Source organism: Amblyomma americanum, chromosome 2 (assembly GCF_052857255.1).
Source record: "Amblyomma americanum isolate KBUSLIRL-KWMA chromosome 2, ASM5285725v1, whole genome shotgun sequence".
Classification (NCBI taxonomy): Eukaryota; Metazoa; Arthropoda; class Arachnida; order Ixodida; family Ixodidae; genus Amblyomma; species Amblyomma americanum.
Window position 1 is genome coordinate 114,889,722 of NC_135498.1, and position 23,275 is coordinate 114,912,996.

General features: G+C 47.2%; 1 protein-coding gene across 2 annotated transcripts in view; it reads left to right on the forward strand.

Moving 5' to 3' along the window:
- LOC144118991 (uncharacterized) overlaps nucleotides 1-23,275 on the forward strand; it is a 142,954-nt gene that overhangs the window by 62,306 nt on the left and 57,373 nt on the right. Inside the window, exons 1-2 of one of the 2 annotated variants that reach the window (XM_077651748.1) lie at nucleotides 13,941-13,995; nucleotides 19,019-19,073. In XM_077651748.1, the coding sequence (XP_077507874.1) occupies nucleotides 13,993-13,995; nucleotides 19,019-19,073 (58 nt within the window). In that variant the 5' untranslated portion in view covers nucleotides 13,941-13,992. Of the gene's footprint in view, nucleotides 1-13,940; nucleotides 13,996-19,018; nucleotides 19,074-23,275 lie in introns of those variants that run through there. The other variant, XM_077651747.1, reaches the window with a different exon arrangement.

Consider the following 23,275-nt stretch of genomic DNA (forward strand, 5'->3'; position numbering starts at 1 on the left):
TAGGGCCGCCGCTATTGGATCAAGTCAAGAGCCTCCACCCGACGATTCGCGGCTACGATCCGACCGACGACGACCTGACCCGACGACCTCAACGACAACGACGTACTGCGACCAACTGGTGTCTACCGAAATCCCAGTAATCGCTGATAATCGTGACGTGACCGCACTTGTGGACACCAGCGCTGACTTTTTTTTAATGAGCAGTCGGCTTGCTACGGCCCTCAGAAAGGTGCTGACCCCTTGGTGTGGACCCCAGATCCGCACCGCCGGCGGTCATGAGGTTACGCCAGCTGGCGTCTGCACGGCCCGAATCCAGATCCGCGGTGCTACTCTCCCTGGTTGCTTTGCCGTGCTACCGGAGTGCTCCAAAGACCTGATACTTGGTTTGGATTTCCTTCAGGGAGTACGGTGCTGTCATCAACCTTCAGGAGCTGGTCGTGTCATTTTCCACTCAACCCCCTGTTGACGGCAATCCTGAGCCACGCGGGACTAAGTTACGCGTCTTTGACGACCACTTATTAATCCCGTCAAGAGCTAGCATGTTTCTTACTGTACATTGCGACAACATCACTGGTACTCGTGGCACCGCTGAAACCAACATGTCGCTGCTCCTTGGTCGGCAAGTCTGTGTGGCTCGCGGAATTGTCGAGCTGAACAATGGCCGAACTGAGCTCTTGGTAACCAATTTTGGCTGTGAACCTCAGTGTTTGCCTGGCAGAACAGTTATTCCGTATTTCGAAGAACTCGGCGAATTCGCGGGAAAGCACGGTTTGTCCGAAGCCTCGGCATCAGTGGAGGCACCGACCACTCCCAGAAAAAGTGACGTGAACCCGAACCTCCCGTCTAATCAGAAACGCTGCCTCGAAAGCGTTATCCAGTCTTTCTGTGACTGCTCGCCTCGACCTCCAAGGTTAGGCAGACACCGCTCACTAAGCACCGATTATAGTCGACGCCAACCAGTGGCCGTTATGTCAGCCGCCTTACCAGATCTCTTCGAAGTAGCGTGATGCCATTCGCCGCCAAGTTCAAGAAATGCTCCAGGACGACGTGATACAGCCGTCGACGAGCCCGTGGGCGTCGCCTGTTGTTCTAGTAGCAAAGAAAGATGGAACCCTACGGTTCTGCGTTGATTACCGACGTTTAAACAAAGTCACAAAAAAAAGATGTTTATCCTCTGCCGCGCATTGATGACTCCGTGGATCGGCTACGCCACGCCAAGTACTTCTCATCGCTAGATTTACGCAGCGGCTATTGGCAAATCGAGGTGGACTAATTCGACCGGGAGAAGACCGCCTTTATTACACCGGACGGTCTGTACGAATTCCGTGTGCTCCCTTTCGGCCTGTGCTCGGCTCCTGCAACCTTCCAGCGGATGATGAATACCGTTCTTGCCGATCTGAAATGGCAGTCCTGTCTCGTGTACTTGGATGACGTTGTCATCTTCTCTGATACGTTTGAAGAGCACCTGAGACGCCTGCGCGCTGTGTTCGAAGCAATTCGGTCGACCGGACTTTCCCTGAAGCCCGACAAGTGCCACTTCGCTTTCGAAGAGTTGAAGTTTTTGGGCCACATCGTGAGTGCTAAAGGGGTTAGTCCTGACCCCGATAAGACAGCCGCCGTGGCTGCTTTTCCTGTGCCCACCGATAAGCGAAGCGTGCGCCGCGTTCTGGGTCTCTGTGCCTATTATCGGCGTTTTGTGCAGAACTCCCAGATCGCTGAGCCCCTCACCCGCCTCACGAAAGATTCCGAACCGTTCTTCTGGGGCCTGAAACAACAGAAGGCTTTTGAAGACCTCCGAACTCGTCTCCAAAGTACGCCCATCCTTGGACACTTCGACGAGTCAGCCGCCACTGAACTGCACACAGACGCCAGCATCATCGGCCTCGGTGCGGTGCTTGTGCAGTGGCAGGATGGGCTCGAACGCGTAATCGCATACGCGAGCCGCACCTTGTCACGATCTGAGGCAAACTATTCCACCACCGGAAAAGAATGCCTGGCCGTTTTGTGGGCGGTGACCAAATTTCTCCCGTACTTATATGGCAGTCCTTTCAGGGTCGTCAGTGACCACCACTCACTGTGTTGGCTGGCGAACCTCAAAGATCCGTCGGGACGGCTTGCACGCTGGAGCCTTCGCCTTCAAGAGTTCGATGTCACCGTTTATAAGTCTGGTAGGAAGCACAGTGATGCCGACTGTCTGTCTCGTGCTCCTATCGAGGACAACCGAGCTGATCCCGATGACGATTCTATTTTTCTCGGCGCCGTCTCCACGTCCGCCCCCACTCAACACCAAAGGGATGACAGTGAACTACGGCCTCTCATTGAGTATCTTGAAGGAAGCGCTGCGCACACGCTGAGCCTGCGGAGCCGCCGGTACCCCATCTTCAGCAACATATTTCTCTCGGATCCCGCTAGACTTGCACAGATTTTCCTGTACAGTAGACACACTGTGTTAATTTTCGCTTTTCAACGTAATACGCTGCGCTGCACAGAAACATGCAGAGCTCTCAAATGCCGGCGTGCCCAGCACCACGCTCGGACATATGTCATGACCAGCGCCCCTCTAAATTCAGCCAGGTCATGTGGTCTCATGACGTCACACACTTAGGCTACCAATTAGCGCTGGGCCACGTTACATGCCAGCGCACCTACCAACTTCGGCCACTGATGTGCAGCTCTGACGTCACACAGATCGTCGACTAATCAGCGCACGTCAAAGTCACGTGGCCTAATGATGTCACTTTCTCGAGTTAGCAAATTTTATGACTAAGCACAGCATGTTAGTAAAGGTTTGCCGGTAGTTTTGGTCCTTTGATTTCCAGAAACTGGATGAACCGCTTGAAGGCTTCTCGATGATATGACTTGCAGGCGAAGCGATTTAGTGACAAACGAACTTTTATACAGGCTATTTACAGATGGGGACAAACAAAAGTCATTATACGGCCACAACTATCCGCGGCCGGCCTAGCCGACCGCCTGCACGAGGCGAGGGACACCACGTCCCAACAGTCAAACTGGCGCGCCTTGCACCAGCTCTCAACGGTCACTCCCTCCGCACTCGGCCAGACCGAGCGCCTGCCAGCTAGGAGTAGCTAGAGACAAAAAAAAAACACGGGCGCGGCTCCCTTCGCGGGTACACCCCGAAGCTGCCCGCGCCCCTTTCCACGCGTAAAAATAAACTGCTAACTGCGGCTCATCAGTTTTCTCCGCCGCGGTGGCTCAGTGGTTAGGGCGCTCGACTACTGATCCGGAGTTCCCGGGTTCGAGCCCGACCGCGGCGGCTGCGTTTTTATGGAGGAAAAACACTAAAGCGCCCGTGTGCTGTGTGATGTCAGTGCACGTTAAAGATCCCCAGGAAGTCGAAATTATTCCGGAGCCCTCCACTACGGCACCTCTTTCTTCCTTTCTTCTTGCACTCCCTCCTTTATTCCTTCCCTTACGGTGCGGTTAAGGTGTCCGCCAATATATGAGACAAATAATGTGCCATTTCCTTTCACTAAAACCAATTAATATTATTAACTTGAACACACTGGTCTCTCACAATGCCCATACCCAGCCAGTCTATTAATAATGGCCTGAAATTCGCAGTCTTTAAATATTGGCCGGAGGTTCGTGTCAGGACTATGTCCATGTTGAGCCTGTTTATGAATAATGGCCCTGCTTACGCATCCGGAATAGGTAAATGTGCCAGTTTTTCTGCACTGGTACAACAGTCACCCCTATTTCAGTGCAGATATTATTTAGTGGTGGAATATTAATTGTAAGGCCAGGTGAAAGTTTATGCGATGGGGGTCCTCCTGCTTTTATTCGAAAACCTTCGCTGAGTATTCTGCAATATGTTTTTGGTCACATCAGCTAAACTTCATGAAAGACTGCAAGCAACCTTTTGATATACATGGACTGGCTAACAACAACGCAGATTTATTTTGCTTGTTTTCCGGCAGCCGGAGCTTGTATATGTAACCTTTACATATAAGCAAAAAAGAAGGGAAGGAAGGATTCAAGGAACAAAATTTATTGCATATACGCATCCAGTACATCGCGAAATGGACGGCTCCTGCAGCTGCTGAACTGAGGAGTCATATGGGCACTAATCTTTACACTCGCATGGCAAGAGAACTGTTGCATTGTATTGAAACAAATTCCCCGCCAAGCTCTTGCACGATGACCTCACTGTACGTCAAAACTGCAAAGAGATGCACAATATGATCATTAGCGTGAGTACAACCATCACAGGAAAAGACCACAAATGAAATAACACAGTGAATGTTGTGGCGTACAGCGTGCAAGAAGTTACTCGAAAATCATTTGATTTGAAGCTAACCATGACGGCCGCACCTAATGCCGCCTAGGCAGATCACTGACGAAGCGCCGATGAAGACGAAGCGCCGCCGCGCTGCACGAGATCCCTTCGGTCGGACTGGCGGTCTTCTGGGCTGCCCGCCGTCCTTCTCGCCCTGTTGTGTCGCCCGCCGTGAACTCCATCCCCTGTTCTATTTGTGCACAAACCCCCGTTCAGATTGATGATCTTTAATGACGTTAAATAACTACCGCCACATTAGTTGCAAAATGTAGAATTTATTTTACCAAATTGCTTTCCACCTAATGCCTAATTTATCATCTTAATTTGCCGTGTCACACCCTGAAATGCATAGTACAAGTCACAAAAAACAAATTATAGTGTTTAATAAAAGTGAATTTATTTATACATTTACTCTCTAAATTACCAGCTGGTATTTTTTTTCTTTTTTCAAGCAAAGTTATAGCACAGGTAGTAGTATCTCCTTCCGATGGACGCCAATACAACTTTGAACAAAGTTTTTTCTGTGTGCAATGCAATATTCCATGGAAAGGCTGCTTGCACAGTTTTCCGAAATGCGCTGAACGCTGGAGACAGTAAACCTTTTTTTGTGCAACAAATGTAAGCAGTTTATGTAAATCACTTCGCTTTCCTGTAGCATGGGACACAGAACTGCCCCGGGAACGAAGAGGAGCCACCCTGGCGACATACAGCGAGGGCAAGAGGAGGGGGTAATAGCAGGTCTTCAGGCGGCTGACGTGGACGGTTTCTCGGCCGTTATGGCGCAATCCGAAGAGAGGTTGAGCGGCTCCACAGTGTAATTTACAGGGGACGTTTGCTGGACGACGCGATAAGGGCCGTGGTATTCGGTACGGAATTTTGACGACAATCCTGGTGGTGTGCCTGGATCCCAGAGCCAAACTAAGAATAATATGCGAAAAACCTGTTGCCTGTTATCGTTATCGTGACGATGCTTCTGGCGGCATTGGGATGCCGAGGTAAAAGAGCGCGCCAACTGCCGGCATTCCTCCGCATGATTTGCGACTTCGAAGAAGGGCGTCCACTTGGAGGCGTCAGGAGTATATCGTAAGATGGTATCCATCGTGGACGACGGCTCACGCCAATACAGCAGGAAGAAATGTGTAAAACCAGTGGTTGACTGCGTGGAGAAATTCTACGCGTACGTCACGAAAGGAAGGGCAGCGTCCCAGTTGGTCTGATCCGCTGCGACGAACATCGTGAGCATGTCTCCGAGAGTAAGATTGAAGAGCTCGGTCAGCCCGTTAGTCTGGGGATGATAGGAAGTGGTGTTCTGATGTACGATGCGACATTCGGTTTGCAGAGCTTCAAAGACGTGGGAAAGGAAGACGCGGCCTCTGTTACTTAGGATCTCGAGCAGCGTGCCGTGGTGAAGAACAAAATGATGCAGCAGGAACATCGCAACTTCGCGGGCAGTAGCAGCAGGAAGGGCGGCCGTCTCGGCATACCGGTTGAGGTGGTCGACGCCGACGATAATACAACGGTTCCCAGAGACCGTGCAGAGAAATGGGCCGTAAAGGTCAACGCCAACGCGATCGAAAGGACGTTCCGGGCAAGGGAGTGGTTGCAATGCACCGGTCACACAAGGAGCGGATGTCTTCCGCCGCTGACAGGCGATGCAATATCGGACGTATTTCCCAACAAAGGCGTACATGCCGCGCAAATAACGCTGAGAAAGTCTTTTGAATGTTTTCAGCACACCATTGGGTGCATACTGAGGGTCGGTGTGGTAAGAGGCGCATTGAGATCGTAAATGGCGGGGAATCACGAGAAGCCACCGCCGACCACCAGGAATGTAGTTGCGGTGGTATAGAAGGCTGTCCCGGAGGGCAAAGTGCGGAGCTTGACGCCGTAATGTTCTTGAAGGCGCAACTTTTTGTGAGGAAGACAGTGTCTATTAGGGAAGTAAGCCATGTGCCTTTCCGCTGCTCCGCAGGCATATCAGCTGTGGTAAGAGACGAAAGCACGGGATGTGTCGCCGAGGAGCAGCCAGCGTCGACGGGAATGGAAGACCGAGACAAAGCATCGGCGTCCATTTGCTTACGGCCGGAACGGTAGATGACGCGGATGTCATACTCTTGAAGGCGAAGAGCCTATCGAGCGTGGCGACAGAATGGATCTTTAATAGACGATAACCAGCAGAGAGCATAGTGGTACGTGCCGACGTCAAACCGGCGACCGTACAGATAGGACCGTAATTTCGTTAGAGCCCATACAATAACTAAACATTCCTTCTCCGTGACGGAGTAGTTGGATTCAGCTTTGATGAGTACGCGACTCGCATACGCAACTACGTATTCTTCAAACCCATCTTTTCCCTGAGCCAAGCCAAGTCACTCGTATCCGTATGGACCTCGGTAGGTGCTGTTGGGTCATAGTGTTGGAGTATTGTCGGGGTAGTCAAAAGATGGCACAGGGTAGTGAACGCTTCGTCGCACTCGGCCGACCAGCCAGACATGTCAGTGGCACAATGATCGACGCGAAATTGCGTACGAAGTGCCGGAAATAGAAACACAAACCTATGAAGCTTCGAAGTTGCTTGGGCGACAGAGGTTTAGGAAATTGTGCCCCAGCACGGAGCATGGCCGGGTTCGAGAGAACGCCTTCCTTGGAGACGATGTGCCCCAAGATGGTCAACTTCCGAGCTGCGAACCGGCACTTCTTGAGATTCACCTGCAGGCCGGCGTCAGTCAGACAAGTGAAAACCTGTCGTAAGCGTGCGAGGTGCGTGGTGAAATGGGCGGAAAAGACATCAATGTCGTCCAAGTAGCAGAGGCGTGTCTGCCACTTGAACTTCCGCCAGATGTTATCCATCATCCTTTTGAATATGGCGGGCACGTAGCACAGACCGAACGGCATCCCATTGAACTCGTAGATTCCGTCTGGTGTAACAAATGCTGTCTCTTCTCTGTCAGGTGCAGCCATCGGTAATTGCCAGTAGCCGGAACGTAGGTCAAGGGAAGAAAAGTATTCAGCGCCTTGGAGGCAATCAAGAGCGTCCTCGATGCGGGGAAGAGGGTAATTGTCCTCGGTAATTTTGTTGAGGCGGTGATAGTCGACACAAAATCGAATTCAACCGTCTTTCTTATTTACAAGTACCACCGGCGAAGACCAAAGGCTGTGAGACGGACGGATGACACCACGGTGTAGCATATCCTCAACTTGCTCACTAATCACGCGGCGCTCTGCTGCCGACACACTATATGGCCGCTGTCGAAAAGGCGGTTGAGAACCGGTCTCTATGCGATGAGCGACGGTGGAAGTGCGGCCAAGAGGAGTGTGGGCGACGTCATAAGTGGATAGAAACGTGTGCAGAATGGCTGAGAGCTGCGTCCGGTGGGCTGAAGGAAGAGCGTCGTTGATGGCGGCTTGGAAAGCGGCGTCGGGCAATGGATCAGGTGCCGAATCGGAATGAAGAGGATTGATGGAGGAACGGCGGGATGTCAGAGGGGCCATCCAGGTGAAAGAGAAGGTGGGCAGGTTGAACTGAACCAGGAGATTCGCCACGTAGCAGTGTAAGCGGGCAAGGAGATGAATCGTTTATCAGCATCTTCGTGAGACCTCCGTGAAGATCGAGAAAAGCAGACGCCAGCGGCAGGTTTTTGCGGTGGACTAAAGACGAAGACGAGGTAAATAAAACGGTAAAAGCCGGCGTGGCAGGACACAAGAAGGATACAAGCGCTGAAGCCTCTGGATCGACATGGACGTCTTCTCTGACGGTCAGCTTCTGCGGGCAGACAACATGGAGGTCATCGGCCAGTTCGTCACACAGTGCAGAAAATTCTACCTCAGCGCGGGCGCAATCAATCGCGCCGTTATTTTTTGAGCAGTCCCCCCGAGAATGACGTCGTGGCAACAAGACGGCAAGACCAAGAATTCGACACTGTACAAAATGTCAGCAATGACAACCCGCGCTGTGCATGTGGCCAAAGGTGCGATCCTCTCTTCGGTTGCAGTGCGAAGCGACAAACCAGAAAATGACGTCGTCACTTTCCGTAAGCAATGGCACAGTCTCATCAATCACTGACACAGCAGCACCCGTGTCGACAAGCGCGGACACAGACAGGCCGTCGACAGAAACCACTAGATTATTCGTGGGAGAACGATGAAGCCTTGCACTGTTCAAAGAGCACGCATTTCTTGCCTCTGGAACTGCGGAACTTAGTTTCCTTCGTCAGCGGACGTAGGGCGACGGCGCATATGTGACAGTGAACGGCGACGTGTTGACGGGGATCGACGGGTCGAATACGGACGCTGGTCGGTGGCATACGCTTCCGGAGGTGGAGCAGCCCGAAGAAGCTGGGGTGAGCTGGCGGAAGGCGCAAACGCTGGAGGGGCGAACATGCGGCGACGACAGAGGTGCGCCACGTGGCCGGGGAAACCGCAAGAAAAGCATATAGGACGATTGTCCGGTGTGCGCCAATGGTTGTAATGTGGCGAAGAGGGAGGATGACGCGGGGCCGCTGGTGGGACCGGTGCCGGACGCAGGACAGGATGACTGGGTGGAAACGCCACAGGGTGAGGCAGCGCAGCCAAGGCAGAGTAGGTCACGGGCGCCGTCACAGGGGTGGAGGGGCAATAACGTGCCGCGGCTTCGGCATACGACAAAGGAAGGACGGAAAGCACTTCAGGCAGGGAAGGAAGAGCCTCAGGACTTGTACTCGAATGACGGCTGAAGCGAAGGCATCAGAGAAGAAAGAGGCGGCCTCAGGACTAGGGTGAACGAGAGAGAGGTGACGAGCAACTTCGCGAGCAAACTGCTTTATCTGGAGTAACATTGGCGCCTGATCGGAGTAAGACGTCAAAGCCCTCAGAGGCTCCGGGTGCGAGAGTGGAGATCGAGTGAGAAGAGGGCGCTTGCGAAGATCGTCGTAGCTCTGGCATTGGGTAATGACGTCGACGATGGTTGCTAGATTTTTGGCTAGAAGCATCTGAAACGCGTTGTCGTCGATGCCCTTCAGGATGTGATCTATCTTCGAGCGCTTTGGCATCGAAGGATCCACACGTCTACACAGGTCCACCACATCCTCAATGTAGCTGGTGAAATTTTCACCAGGCAGCTGAGCCCGAGCACGTAGGCGTTGCTCGGTGCGCAACCTGCGCACCGCAGGCCGGCCGAAGACGTCGGCGAAATTCTGCTTGAAGGCGGACCACGATGTGATGTCAGCCTCGTGGCGGCGGTACCACAGATTAGCAAAGTCCGTGAGATGGAAAATAACGTTATTCAGTTTTAGGGCATCGTCCCATTTGTTATTGGTGCTGACCCGTTCGTACGAGGCTATCCAATCTGCGACGTCATGGTCCCCGGTTCCACTGAATACAGCAGGATCGCGCTGGCGCAAAGTTCCAGCGCAGACGACGGTCGGCGGCACTGCGGCAGGACTGGGGCCGGAATCTTTGGGCATGCTGATGACCGGAAGCGTATGGTTTCGAAGCTGCAGGACGTCCGCAAATCCCCACCTCCACCAAGTGAAAGGGGGTTTCTGCACAAATAGATCAGGAGAAAGAGTTCACAGCGGGCGACAAAAAAAGGCGAGCAGCACGGCGGGCAGCGCCGACGGCAAGTCCAAAACCAAGCGATCTCGTGCAGCGCGGCGACGCTTCGTCTTCTTCTTCTTCTTCTCCTTAGTAAGCATGGCACATACCCACGCAGGGGGATTGGGCAAGGTTCTGTAGATTATCCCAAAGAGGTATTTACGCGGGGAAAAATAGGCGTGAGAAGAATAAATCAATATAAAAATTAGAACAGCCAAATGAATTAAAGAATTATGATTTACCAGGAACAGAATCGAGCATCTTTGGATATTGGGACAAAATTTTGTATACAGCTAACAAGGTAATCGATCAGTTGCACTTATGTAATCATGAAGGTAGCCGCAGACACTGCTTAACGGGAATACCTTTGCGCTCGCACCGAACGAAAGAATAACAGGAAGAGACAGTGGGAGTCCTAACCTCAAAAGAGCGACCTCCAAATACTGTTTTCTCTGGACTGCGAACTGCCGGCAAGAGAGGAGAAAATGATCTATTGTTTCAACTTGCCCACATGATACACAAATGTTTGTCGCTGCGAACCCACATCTGCATAAGTACAAATTTAGGTGAGGCATTCTGCATCGCAGAAGCGTCATTGACACCTCACAAAGCCTTGATTTACACCACCGGATATTCCATGGTAACTTTAAGTGGCTAACATCCACGGTACTGAGCAATGGATCAGTCAGGTTGGCTGAATTATGTTGGAAGCGCTGGAAACGTGAAGTTTCTAACAGAATGAGGTGAGGGACGGGATGGATTACAGGAGCGCTGAGAGCTGACCTTGCGATTATATCAGCCACCTCGTTAAAATACATGCCCGAATGCCCAGTTACCCAGAAAAAGCGGATCTCACGCACTTTGCGCGGAACAAAAAACTTAAGCGAACGATTCAGTAAAGATTTTCCTCAATTTTGGAGAGAGACTAGAACTGAAAGGCAGTCTGCAAGAATAAGAACCCGTGCTACATGCCTAGGAAGTTTGAGAAGAGCCAAACCAATGGCCAGAAACTCGGCGAAGAATATAGGAGTATAATTTGGGATACGAACGGAATAGCTCCAAGCCAGCTCCTGCGAATATATCCCAACCGCCGCCTTCTCACAGATGCCGGAGGCGTCAGTGGATATAACAGTATGAAGAGGAGAATTCTGTAGGTGTTCAGAAAGGAGACCATTTAGGTTATTTGCGGGCATATGTTTCGCATGGGACGGGAAAATATGGTCATAATAGAAGACGGGGTCAACCTGCGTATCTGCAACTTGTTGCAAGTTCAGATTAACCTGAAGCGGGGCTAATAGATTCTGCGTGAACCTAACTTGCCGAAGCGGATAGCGTGGCCAATGATTAGTTAAAAAAGGTGTGGTTGGGGTAGAAAAATGGGACTACGAACGCCGGGGACCGGGTCAATGGACCTGAGGAAAGTACGCAGATCGCAGGAAAGAGATCGGGGATACGGGCTTCCAGATAAAGGACAGCGTTTGAAGCTGATTTTGGAAGCCCGAGGCATAGCCGTAGGGCACGCCTTTCCAGTAAAGCTAATGGCTGCAGCTTGTAGTTTGCACTACTAGAGAAAAAGACACAACCAAATTCCAGAATCGGTCTCATATAGGCCTTATAGAGAAACAGTAACGTGTCACGAGGCATGCCAAACTTTTTATTGCCAACTCGTGTCAACCGGCCCAGAGCACGTTCCCCTTTAATAACATTATTCTTAATATGGTGTCGCCGGTCCAAACTTTGATCATAAGTAACGCCTAGGTATTTAACCGACTCTACCTGCGGAATTGGAGCGGAGCGGTATAGTAGCGAGATGTACAAAGGAGTGTCGGGTGGAAATACCAGCACGCCACATTTGCTGACCTAAGTGATAAATTGTAAGAGCAGCGTCTAACAATATTTGCACGGCTTCTTGGAAAAAATGAATGAGAAGAAAACAAAGCGCCCCTCCAGGATTCCGTTGCCGCTACGTGGCTTGAATCATTGCCATGTAAAACCACGAACCCAACGTTCTTTCCAAATTTTGTGTTACACGAAGCCAGCATCGCTCGTCGGGGAAATCAGAGATTACAACTCGCACAGCACTGCATGAACAAGGAGCGCAGCGCTCTGGATGAACTTCGTAAGACATAATGTCATAATTGTGAGTTCTATGGGACAAGTTGGTTTTACAGCAACCAAATTCCGAACACTCCTACTAAAAAGCTAGCACTAGCTAGCTAGAGACTCTAGACAACGTAATTCCTTCTCGGAGGATACTCTCACCAACCGACGCCACGGCTTCAGTTACCCGACAGTAAGAGGATTGTGATGTGGGCGTATTTTGAAACACAGCCATGCATTGCCCACTATCACACGCTCAGCGAAGAGTCAGACCAGTTTTGAACAGTTTGGTTAGTTCTGAGGGTTTTTAATATTTTTGGCATTCGCTTTCCTTTTTTGTTACTCCATCTCACCCATGTAGCTTTCTCTGAAGATTCATTGGCACTTTACTCGTTTTCTATGACAGTTATAGACTAACTGGTGCTTCATCCTCATTACCCTTCTTTTTCTTACCGCAGCTTTCCTTAAACCAGCAAAATGATATCTAGCGCACTGCTTTTTAAATAAAGTTGGCAAATCGGACGGGCAATCAGGAAAGCATATTAAATTCATGTAAGTCGTTTTTGAATTTTTTAACAATATCATCATGTGTTCGGGAGCTACACGTAAAGTAACCAAAGTTTCAGGCACCATATGTAAAATTCGTTTGAGGAAAACAAATAAAAAAGAAATGATCTAAGTCAGGCAATAACGGATTTTTGTGTAGCAGCAGTACGTTTTTACATGGCTATGATTTCTGCGCTTCCTTTTCGCTAACTTAATTTGGCGGTAATTCTTCTTGACGAAAACCAGAGCGGTTTTCCACAAACTCCCAGATGAATATTTTCGTCGCTACAGCATTGCTAGCCGGACGTTCTTACGATATTTTGCTTTCGCTAAGCTGCCTTCGCATCCATTCGCAACTGTCGTTGTTCATCGGTCTCTTGCTGACGTCCTCTCCTCATATAATTGCTTTGTGCTTCAAGTTGTTTCGGTCACTTAACCACATCATCGGCCTCCGTTGATTCCCGCTCCCGCTGTCAACTTGCCCGTGGTTGTTCCCGTCGTCGCGCACGAAGATGCACTTTGTCAGACAAGCAAAATGGCCCCGAGTTAACCTGTATGCTGACCTGAGGAGCAGAGTCATGACAGAAATTGGCCGAGCACGCCTAGTTGCGAATGGAAAGCAAGGCGTGCTTCTCATTTTCTTCACATCTGAACCGGTTTCGCACGTGTCGAGCATTCCGAATCAAAAAGAGGCTTTCACGGAGGGAGGAGGGGGTGCAGGGAACCAGCGTTTCTTGCCTGGAGGAAGCGGTGTTCTTCCTTTTCTCCTCCAGCCACGCTTGCAAAGGTTAAAGGTCAAATCGGCTTCAGACACCTGTCTTTTGCGAGAATGCAGGTTGCAGTGTTCCTGCTCTCAAGTTTGCCAGGAAACTTGAGAGGAAGTTAGTACCAATTAAGACAGGACGCCAATAGAAGAATTAGAGCGCCATAACAAGCTATGAATGCTTGAAGTTTATGTTTTTGCTTTTGACTTGTGTGTCCTCTAGTCTCATATTTCAGCTCGTGCGTAAGCAGAGACATTACAACCAGCATGTTTAGCAGCACATCGTTAGAGGTGAGAGATACCGATGAAGCTTGAAGGAAATTTAACAAGCGCCATCGTGACCTTCGCTAAGTATATATACACATGCAGGAGCTGTGCCTGGAGAATTTGAATGCGCAGATAATTTATAGGGCGTGCCAACTACAAAATGGCAACGCCCGGTCCTGTTATTCTGAGAGTAAAGTATAAAACATATATCTCTTACACAGAAGAAAGATTAACGTCGGTGACAAAAATGCTGGAGCTGGCATTACATTTTTGAAATAAAAAATTCTGTCACTGCGTCAGTAATGAACGACAGACACTCTACACACATGTCTTATGTAGCTTCTGACCTTTCCAACTAACTTTTTTCTTTCTTTATTCGCTCCCTACGCCTAGAAATGGTATATAAATTCCACGTTCTACTTTAAGCTACTCAAAACGCCTGGAGATGGTATGTTTCACAGCGCATCTCATTCTCTCTTCCAAGTGGTTATTCTGATTTTTTGCAAGTTCACTTATTTCGCTGCTTTAAAAAGCATATCTGTTCTCTCTACACCTCTATGACGTAATGCACACTTTAGTGCTGTTTTTCTCTGTAAAATTTATGGGTAAATTTCCTAGCAGTCCCTGCATCTGGTGGTAGCGACTGGGTCCCATAAGAGGCGCCTTTGAAAATATTCACTTGTTTGGTTTGTTAGGAATTTGACGCACCTTTAAACAATATCATACTGAGGTCGGACAGTAGGATATATAAACATTAAGCATGAGGCCTGACGATGCTACACGAAGGCAACGTGTGTCTCCTACAAAAATTTCGTGGCGAAACTCGATTTGAAATCAGTATGTTATTTTCGAGAGGAAGTGTCAAAGGCATTCACTATAATAGGGCTATATTGGATGCATTAAACTACAAGTGGAAAGGGATACCTGCTATACCTAGACAAATACGCACTGCGCTGTTAGAGACGCAAGCAGTAGACCAGCACAACTGTCTAGGTCACGTTGCGACGGGAAGCCTCCAGCCAGGTAGTGAGGTTATGTTTAGAAAAGTTAGACGTCAGACATTTTTTGTCATATACTGTCCAGATATGAGCAGCCACTTATAATCTTCCCGTAATATGTGGTCTCAGTGTTCCCTTAGCAGCAAAGGTTGGTCAGCAAAATGCACGAATTTGTCCCACACGGAACAATCGCGTTGCCTGAACACTACAATCAGTAAGATGTGCTTTGCTGCTTAGCAGAGCTGCTGCTCTGAGCGGTAGGAGTACCATGATCCATGAACGAAATTTAAAAAGCCCACTCCATTTTCTAAAGCTGTGTTCGTGAGAATATATTTAGCCTAACAGAAAATGATGTTCAAGCCCAAGTACCTATGAGGAGGAAAAGCTTCAGAAGGATAACGCCGACGGCTCTAAAGAGACGCGCACAATGCAGCTGCTCAGTCGCACGAACAATTTGAATAATGACTAGTAATTTATATGTTTCGACCAAAATAGTCCATTTGTCTAAAGTATGAGTGGCGAGCACCTTTAAAGTAGCAAGCGTAGCGAATGTTGGCATGGTTCTTTTGATATTGATCAATATTGATGTATTAGAGGGGGGAACAGCCTAGGGAGGATCAATGAAGTTCACCTTTTCATTTGCCCACCTGCAGACGACGCTACTGAGCCAGCAGGACACCCAAAAATTAGTGTCAGTTTTTGTCTTCGACCACCTATATCAAGTTTTACCTGGATAAACCATTTTTGATCACTGAAATCTCAGTCAGAATGCGCCAGATACATGTGAAATGTTTCCTTGTGTTCACAAACGCGTGCTACACACAGTTGTATCTGGCCTTGGCATCAAAGCTCAGGCGATGCGAGCACGGAAGGCTAAACGAGTGCTGCCGTTTTCCAACCTGGTCATTCCTGATAGAGGCATTACGAGACCGAACACGAAGCGTGATCAGTATCTTGTCGATACCATCTTTGATTTGTCGAAGAGTGCTAGGAAAATAGTGCGCGGCTTTATCAGAGGATGCAATTACGTCAACGGCAAACATTCTCTGTTGTAATAGCTTTCCTGTACTACAATTACGCACATGTCCACCAAATACCACACAGTTGAAAATACTAAAACCAGACCGTCCCGGGCTTTTTCAAAAACTGATGATGTCACAATTAGATAACTTAGAAATAGGGTATGTTGATTTCACTCGTTATCTCTCTCTAGAATCTACACATCTGTAAACGATCCGTGGGAGAGGTTTAAAACAGTAGTGTTTGACTCGATAAAGCGATTTGTTTTCATGCGCACTAAAAGAGTAAACAAAAGGAACCCAAGGATTACATGAATGATTAATTATAAAAAGCGCATTTTGTAACGTCTCAGGGCTATAAAATCTACCTCTAAAACATCGCGCAAGTGTATTAAGGCACTCTCTCAGGAGTTGACAAAGGAAATTATCCAAGGAGAGCAACTTTATACGAGTCAAACACTAACTAGTTTCATTAAAATGGCTCCCGGGAAATTTTGGAAATTTGTTTCAAAGCCAAAATCTGGCATTGATTTTTTGACAAGCAAAGAGAAAACTATCACTGATAGGACGGAAATGGCTTGCCTCATAAATGAATACTTTGAATCAGTGTTTACTTTGAATGCGGTACTACGCTCCAAAGAGAAACTCTTCATATGCAACCTTTGCCTAAACTTTACCGAAGTCAAACCGGCGTTCTCGATCTACTTCTTGAAGTGGACGAAAAAAAAAAATGCCCATGCTCTTAAGAAATTTCTAATGCTTTTTAAAGCGATAAGCAGAGTAATGTTCTTTTTACCTCGTAGACGTTTTCACAAAATACCTTTTAATCTCGCCCCGCGAAATATTTGTGACTGGTTAGAACTGGTAGGTTTTTGACCCATGCGCCTGCTTGGGGCATTTTACTCTTTCAGATTGCTTGAAGTGTTATTCCTTTTCCTCCTGAAGCGGTGATCTGCTCAACACTTGTATCTTGCTTTTGATTATTTATTTCCACTACATTTGCGACTTTCGTTTTGCAAATGGTTTGAAGAAAACCAATTTTGACCAGTTTGTTATGTTGTGCTTTTCACCCTAAATGCTATTCACTGAATCGTCGCATGTTTTAATTGTACGTTGTAGCTTTTTACTGTGTTTTGTATTGTTCAACAAACGCAACTGTTATCCTGGCAGAAGCTGACAGTATGGTTAAATAAATAAATAAATAATTATATGTGTACCTGAGATAAACACTGCCCTTAAGTATAACAAACTCGACCACCTAGCGTCTTTAGTACAACCCTTGGCGCAGCAGTCACGGAAGACAAATATTGAGTGCATGCCACTCGAGACAACAATGTAGACTGTGATGTATTTATACTCGCGGAAGTGTTTACCTTGACCTCGAACATGACAACACTTAATTTTATTTCCGCTAAACAATTCTCCGCATAACACCTGAAACACTCGCTTCAGAAATGGTGGTATTCGGGTCTTATTTGTTGATTTCTATTTTGAAATGCTGCGTTCCGTCAAATCCTGGTGTGAGGCAACAGCTGCAACAGCCTGAAGGGCCTTTGTCTCATTTGATCTTTCGCCAGAGTTATTTGAAACTTTGAACCGTTTATCACATAGCTGCAGTATGCAAGCAAAAGAATGCGAAACTCCGATATACTTACATGAAGGCTCGAAAGAGGACACCACGTTTACTGAAATGTAAAAATAAACAACTTTCAGAGATTGCTATTTACTGAACTCTGCAGTGAAGATTGAGCCACTACGCCATGAGGCCTGCGCGATTGAGCCTTTGTAGTCCATTCATAACTAAGGAAGTTGCATGAATGCACTGTGCATGAATGTACTGTGCTTTGCGGGAGTGAATAGCGTTAAAAATTGTCAAATGTGTTTTTATTTATGTTACAAGCCGCTCAAGTGTGACCTAAAATAACCGTTTACATAGGGAATTCAAGAACAGTAGAAAGCTTTCGAAACTAAACACAGATGCCCTAACTGCCGATGGGCTATTATCGCGCATCTTGAAAAATTCAGTACAACAAAGGGACGAGCACAAAGGAAGACACAGATGAGCGCTATCTCAAAAATGAATCTTTATTACAACACCTACACACTATATAAGAAAAAACAAATTATTTGATATAAGGTTAGACAAGCAAGTCACAGTGAACAGAGCCGAACACATGCAGGCAAGGATCATTACTTAACAAATGATTCCAGGTAAAGGCAATTTCACTTTTGGATGCAGATGTGTCGCTTATACAGCTGTCGTCACCTTGAAGTTATGAAAAGCTTGGATAATTTCTCTGGTACGCTGAGCGCCCGATTTACCAAGCACAACAGTCTCTTCGAAAAGGGGTTTGCACTGACATTTTGTACAATGAATTGTAAATTTTCTATTGCAGTTGGTTTCAAAGAATTCATATGTACAAACAAACCAACATTTATTCAGCGGTCGGTTATCCTGACATATAATTTTCCGCATGGCAGGAATTTTATTCATAATCTGCGTTCAACACGGCACTGACCTGGATTCAATGGCCGCTGTTTAAATCTCCGCTTGTTCGAGCATAGGAAATTCTTGAAGCCAACTGCGTTAGAAAGTTTACCTGAACAGTGTACAAAATGCAAGTGCCAACCCCCTTTTTTGAAGAGACGTTTGCTTGGTGAAGGGCGCAAAACGCGCAACATGAAATTTTCGATCCCTTCGATATCTTCACATGCGGTGATGCTGCGTAAGCGACACATCTATACCTTCATCCAAGAGTGAAATCGCCTACCTGGAATCATTTTAGTGATCAGCCTTCTTTGCACGTCTCAGGCACTGTTTATTGTTCCTTGCTTTTTGATAACCTTGTATCAAATTATTTTTTACCTTTTCTTTGTTTTTTTCCTTTATTTTCTGTAGCCTTCTCAATAAACATTCACTTGTGAGGAAGCGCTCCTCTTTCTATTCTTGCTTTGTTCTTGTCCCTTTGTTGCATTGAGTATTCTAAGATGCATCTTTTGCAACCCGTTCAGGTCAGCATAATGGTGCGATAACCGTGGTGCGACTCAGAGAGCGTGTTTAAAAACTCATATATGAACGACAGATGCGATGCAGTTAGCTTGAAAGGCAGAGAGCTGATCCTTCTTACGAATATTCAAAATGTTCTACTATAAGCTGTCTGAAAACGTATGGTGATAATAATAATTGTAATTTCTTAAAACCTACGCTTGTGTGCTCTGTCCAATTATAACCATGTTCTCAATTTTTAGCCTTAAATCTTGCTGTGTGCTGAAGGATAATTCTGATTTAGCAAGCATTGCAGATATTCGTAAATCAGCTGTCATTCAACATCTTTGTACAAAGTTCTACCTTGAGCTATTTAAGGAGGAACAATATAGAAAATCAAAATAAATTTTAAATTAAGGCGCCGTTATTTTAAATTGTGGTGTTACATTCCTTTCTCTACCCTTTTAGGCCATGAAGAAGATGCTCTACATTTTTTCCTGCTGCGCGCTTCTGGTGTTGCCCTGTAAGTTCACTTACGCAACGATATTCCTGGTCGTTGGTAGTATTTCAGCGTCACGAAAGTTCAGTTATCACACATGCAGTTGCAGAAAGCTATGAACTACCACGAAGGTTGACGCATGGCTGCTCAGATCTGCGCATTTCTCACTCTTGGTAGCCAGCGCCTAGAGAGCTGAAGCGCCGGCTTTGCATATGCCGTTTACATGTGAAAGCAATGTTAAGGCTTTCGCCTGCTGCCTTTCTAAGGCTAGACCTAGGTTCTAATAGGTCTCGGCGAGGCTGGTAAAGCTTCGCGTTGCCTTGGCCTGAAGTCAACGTCGTGCAAGCTCGGTGAGAAGGTTCAACTTCCAGATATACAGGGTGTCCCAGGTAACTTTAGCCACGATTTAAAAAGATTCCGAGACACTCTAAGATGACTCGACCAAATACATGTGATTGATCTTTGTATTGATCACGTCACTCTATTTTTATTCAGATTAATTGCATAATAAGTAAAGAATAATTAACCCAATTCTAAAACGACGAAGTTTCGCAAAGATTTCCCATTGCAATATTGTAGAACGGTGCGCAAAACGTCCGATTGAGCAGTTTCTAACTTTCTATTCATTGCGTAATAAATTTTCCGCTCACTGCAGATGCCCGCGAAATTAGAAACACTACCACATGACATGTCCGCTTGCGCGCCGCGGTGCTCCCAAATGTTCCTTGTGCAAACGAACATAGGGTTTATCCAGGTTCGCTGCCACTTAAAAGACAAGAGGGCAGTGGCGCTAGCATTGGCTGTGCGATTTATGCCAGCGATTTGTCATGCCAGCGATTGTTTATGCCAGCAAGATGGCGTAAATCCCACAGCCAGCACCTTCGTCGCTGCCCTGCCAAATTTTAAGCAGCAGCGAGCCCGGCTAAATGATCTGTTCGTTGGTACGAGGAAAGCTTGCGAGCACTGAGATGGCGGCATGCAAGCGGGCATGTCAAGTGGTATTTTTTTTTGTATTTCGTGGGCATCTCAGTGCGTTTAAAAACCTAATACGTAGCAAAAATGTAAGGTGTTCAATCACACCTTTTGCGGACCGCTCCACGACATTCAAATTTGAATTTCTGATCAAGTTGGTTGGTTTGGAAGCTGATTAATTATTATTGGATAATTATTACATTAAGCGGACTACTACCAATTGTGTGACCGGCTCCACACAAAAGCAAGCAACATGCATTTGGTGCCGTCGTCTTAGAGCGCCTCGGCATATTTTTGTACCCTGGCTAAAGTTACCTGGGACGCCCTCCGTATTCTAGTGATATCCAGAGCTCGTACAGTGGTTATTGCAATGCTAATTCCAGCAGCGAAACCATCAATGTGCTTCTGAAGATTACTAGCTAAGTCTCAACACGATGTCACATTCCAGTGATCACGCACCATGGCGAGCATAATTTCATGTGAGTGCAATTTGTATCAATCAAACATGGGGAAGAGCTGTCAGTGGAATGAACGCTGCGCGATGTCTGTGATATGTTCTTGTTCGAACAGTCTGAGCAAACCCGACAGGCCACGTTTCGAACAATTTATTCCTCACCCTGAATAAAGTCCGGAAAACAACAAGGCTTTTTAACTATCGGGCCTGGCGCTACAGGTGCCAGGTGTAAATTAATCGAGGATGAAAGAGTGAACTGGGATATGAATTTTAAAAACTATAGACTCAGGCTTGCAGCTGGCGGTGAGTCTACGGGGTTAGCTAGGGGCCTAAAGTAAGCTCCAAGAGCTCCAGGCTGTTCTGGACTGGCATATATTTGCATTGCGGCCTAGCCGGGCTCACCTAAGTATAACAGAGCTTAGGAGTGCCCGCCCTTCTCATAAGTCGCCTATTTAGCATGTAACGGTTGTTTAAGGTGAGACGACCACCAGCTTGCAGTCAGACTCAGTGAAATGAAGGTTTAATACTTTTATTAGCATCCGGCTAGATTTCTGGCACTGAACAATGAGGCACAGACCAGCTGGTACTGTCTAGCTCAATTTGACGATACGGAATACTCCAGCTTTCTTTCTGTCAGAGCATTCATCACGACTGGTTAGGCTTGTTAGTCCACTCTGCGATTTTTCAGCATCTCGTGCCGGTGTAGAAAATGTCCACCACATTCCTCTGAATTTCGAAAAAGCTAATAAACTAAAAGAGATGAGCTAAGCCTCGTCGAACTGCGGAACGCTGACGCTCCACTGGCCGTCACAGAGAGAAATTTTACAGACACTTCACCATGAAAGAAATGTGTTCCGAATTTGCTCCAGCACAGAAAGAAATTCTAGGATAACGTAGCAGCCAACTAAAGCGAACGCACTCTTAGATCAAGAGTTGAGGATATGATGAAAGGAGTGGAGCAGTACCTTTCTCACTAGGTGTAAAAGCCTACTCGGCGGCGACACTATGAGCATAGAGCAAGCCGGTGACTGGGGCTTTCGAAGTTTCGCCCTTGACGGCTTTGCGCATGCCAAATGGGTGCCATGAGAAGCGTGTCAATTAATACCTGTGCTACACGGGTACGTTGAAATGACATTCGAGTCGAACGGCATTCGAAACTTCGAATGGCATTCGGACTGGACGGACCCGCACGGTGCTACACGACTATTCCAAAAACATTCGAAAGCTTCAGTATTCTGCCGCCAAGCTGCAGGGGGGCTGCTGCCGTCAAGTTTTGTTTTGTACAAATATAGCAGCAACAATTAATTTGTATAGTTACAGTCTGCTATAAAATTTCTACTTTTAAAAGTAATAGGTCATTTCTAATCAATTTTACTATTTATTCAATACTAAACGCCTGTGTTCTAACAGAGGCCCAAGCCCATAGCCCTGCCATTTTTTGTTTGCGGTCTGTTGGCTACATTGGGCTCTATCTCCTGCGTTTGTCGCAAAAATGAGAAAGTGCAATATACTTCCCTGAATAAAAAAATCTCACTTAAAATGTACACACAGACGCACAGACGCACACGCACACAAAATAAAAAGGCAAAACACAGCAAAAGCAACAGCACAAAGTGAAAAAACTGGCACCGGGCCAAAATGGCTGCCTTTCTTTCCTACGATGTGTTCAGAGTATGCGGTAAATATTAGCTTGCTAACAAAAACTTCTGGAAAAGATCCGTGTAGTGTATATAAATAGTATTTAGAATTTCATCCTTTAACGAACGTATTTGCTCTTCAAAACATATGCTGCCACCTATGGCGCGAAGATGCTGCGGTAGAGAGTAGTCGCGCTTGCGCCTCGAAGGCATTCAAAAATCTCGAATGTCTCCGCGGAGCTCCGTCGACTCGAATGTCATGTGAACCGAATGCCATTCAAAAACGTCGTGTAGCAGCGCAGGTTTGGCAGTCGAGTCGAAAGACATTCGTTTGGAAGGCATTCGAAATGCCCGTGTAGCACAGGTATAAAAGTCTCACGTTTTCGTATCTCTACCGCGCTGCTTTCACTTTCCTATTCCTGCTATAGTTCCTGTCGAAACGCGTTGCACCATACTGCAATGATTAAATAGCGACTCGCAAAGCACACCGCTAGAGAATTAAAGTCACCAAATTTTGTACAGGTAATGCTTCAGCCCCATTTTAACGCAATTTTTTGTTTATGCAACATTATTTTTAGATGAAATGATATATTTGCAACCTTACGAATTTACTCTTTCCATCAAGCACAGCGCAATAATTCCCTTCAAAAACCCAGAAAGTTATCGATTTGTAAGGGTTACGACATGTGGGGCAGGTTGTACTAGTACATTTGATAGCAAATTCCGACTTAGTCACAACATGCCCGTGAGCCTCGGGAACTGCGACGCGGGAGGTGAGACGTGGCGCTTTGTATGCGAAGAAGTCATTCAAGGCAACTAATTCTAACTAATGGCATCGATGGCAGCGATGGCATATAGGTAGAGAATCCGCCTCACGTGCATAAGGACCGGGGTTCTGATCTTGGGGCCACGCATTCCTGCACCACGTTTGAAAAAAACACTCCGCGTGTCGGTAGAAGTGCATAACGAGGAGGCCTGGGATGCAGCCTGACCTAGGTGTTCAGAACTGACAAACGCACTCTCTCATCAGTGCAGGTTTTGACCACCACGGTGTAGTACTTAGCCACAACCTTCTATAAATAAGTCCATTAACCCTGAGTCCTCAGTCCCCAGCGGCACTGGAGCAACTGACCAAGCAGGCAGTCAGACCTCTGACGCAGTGG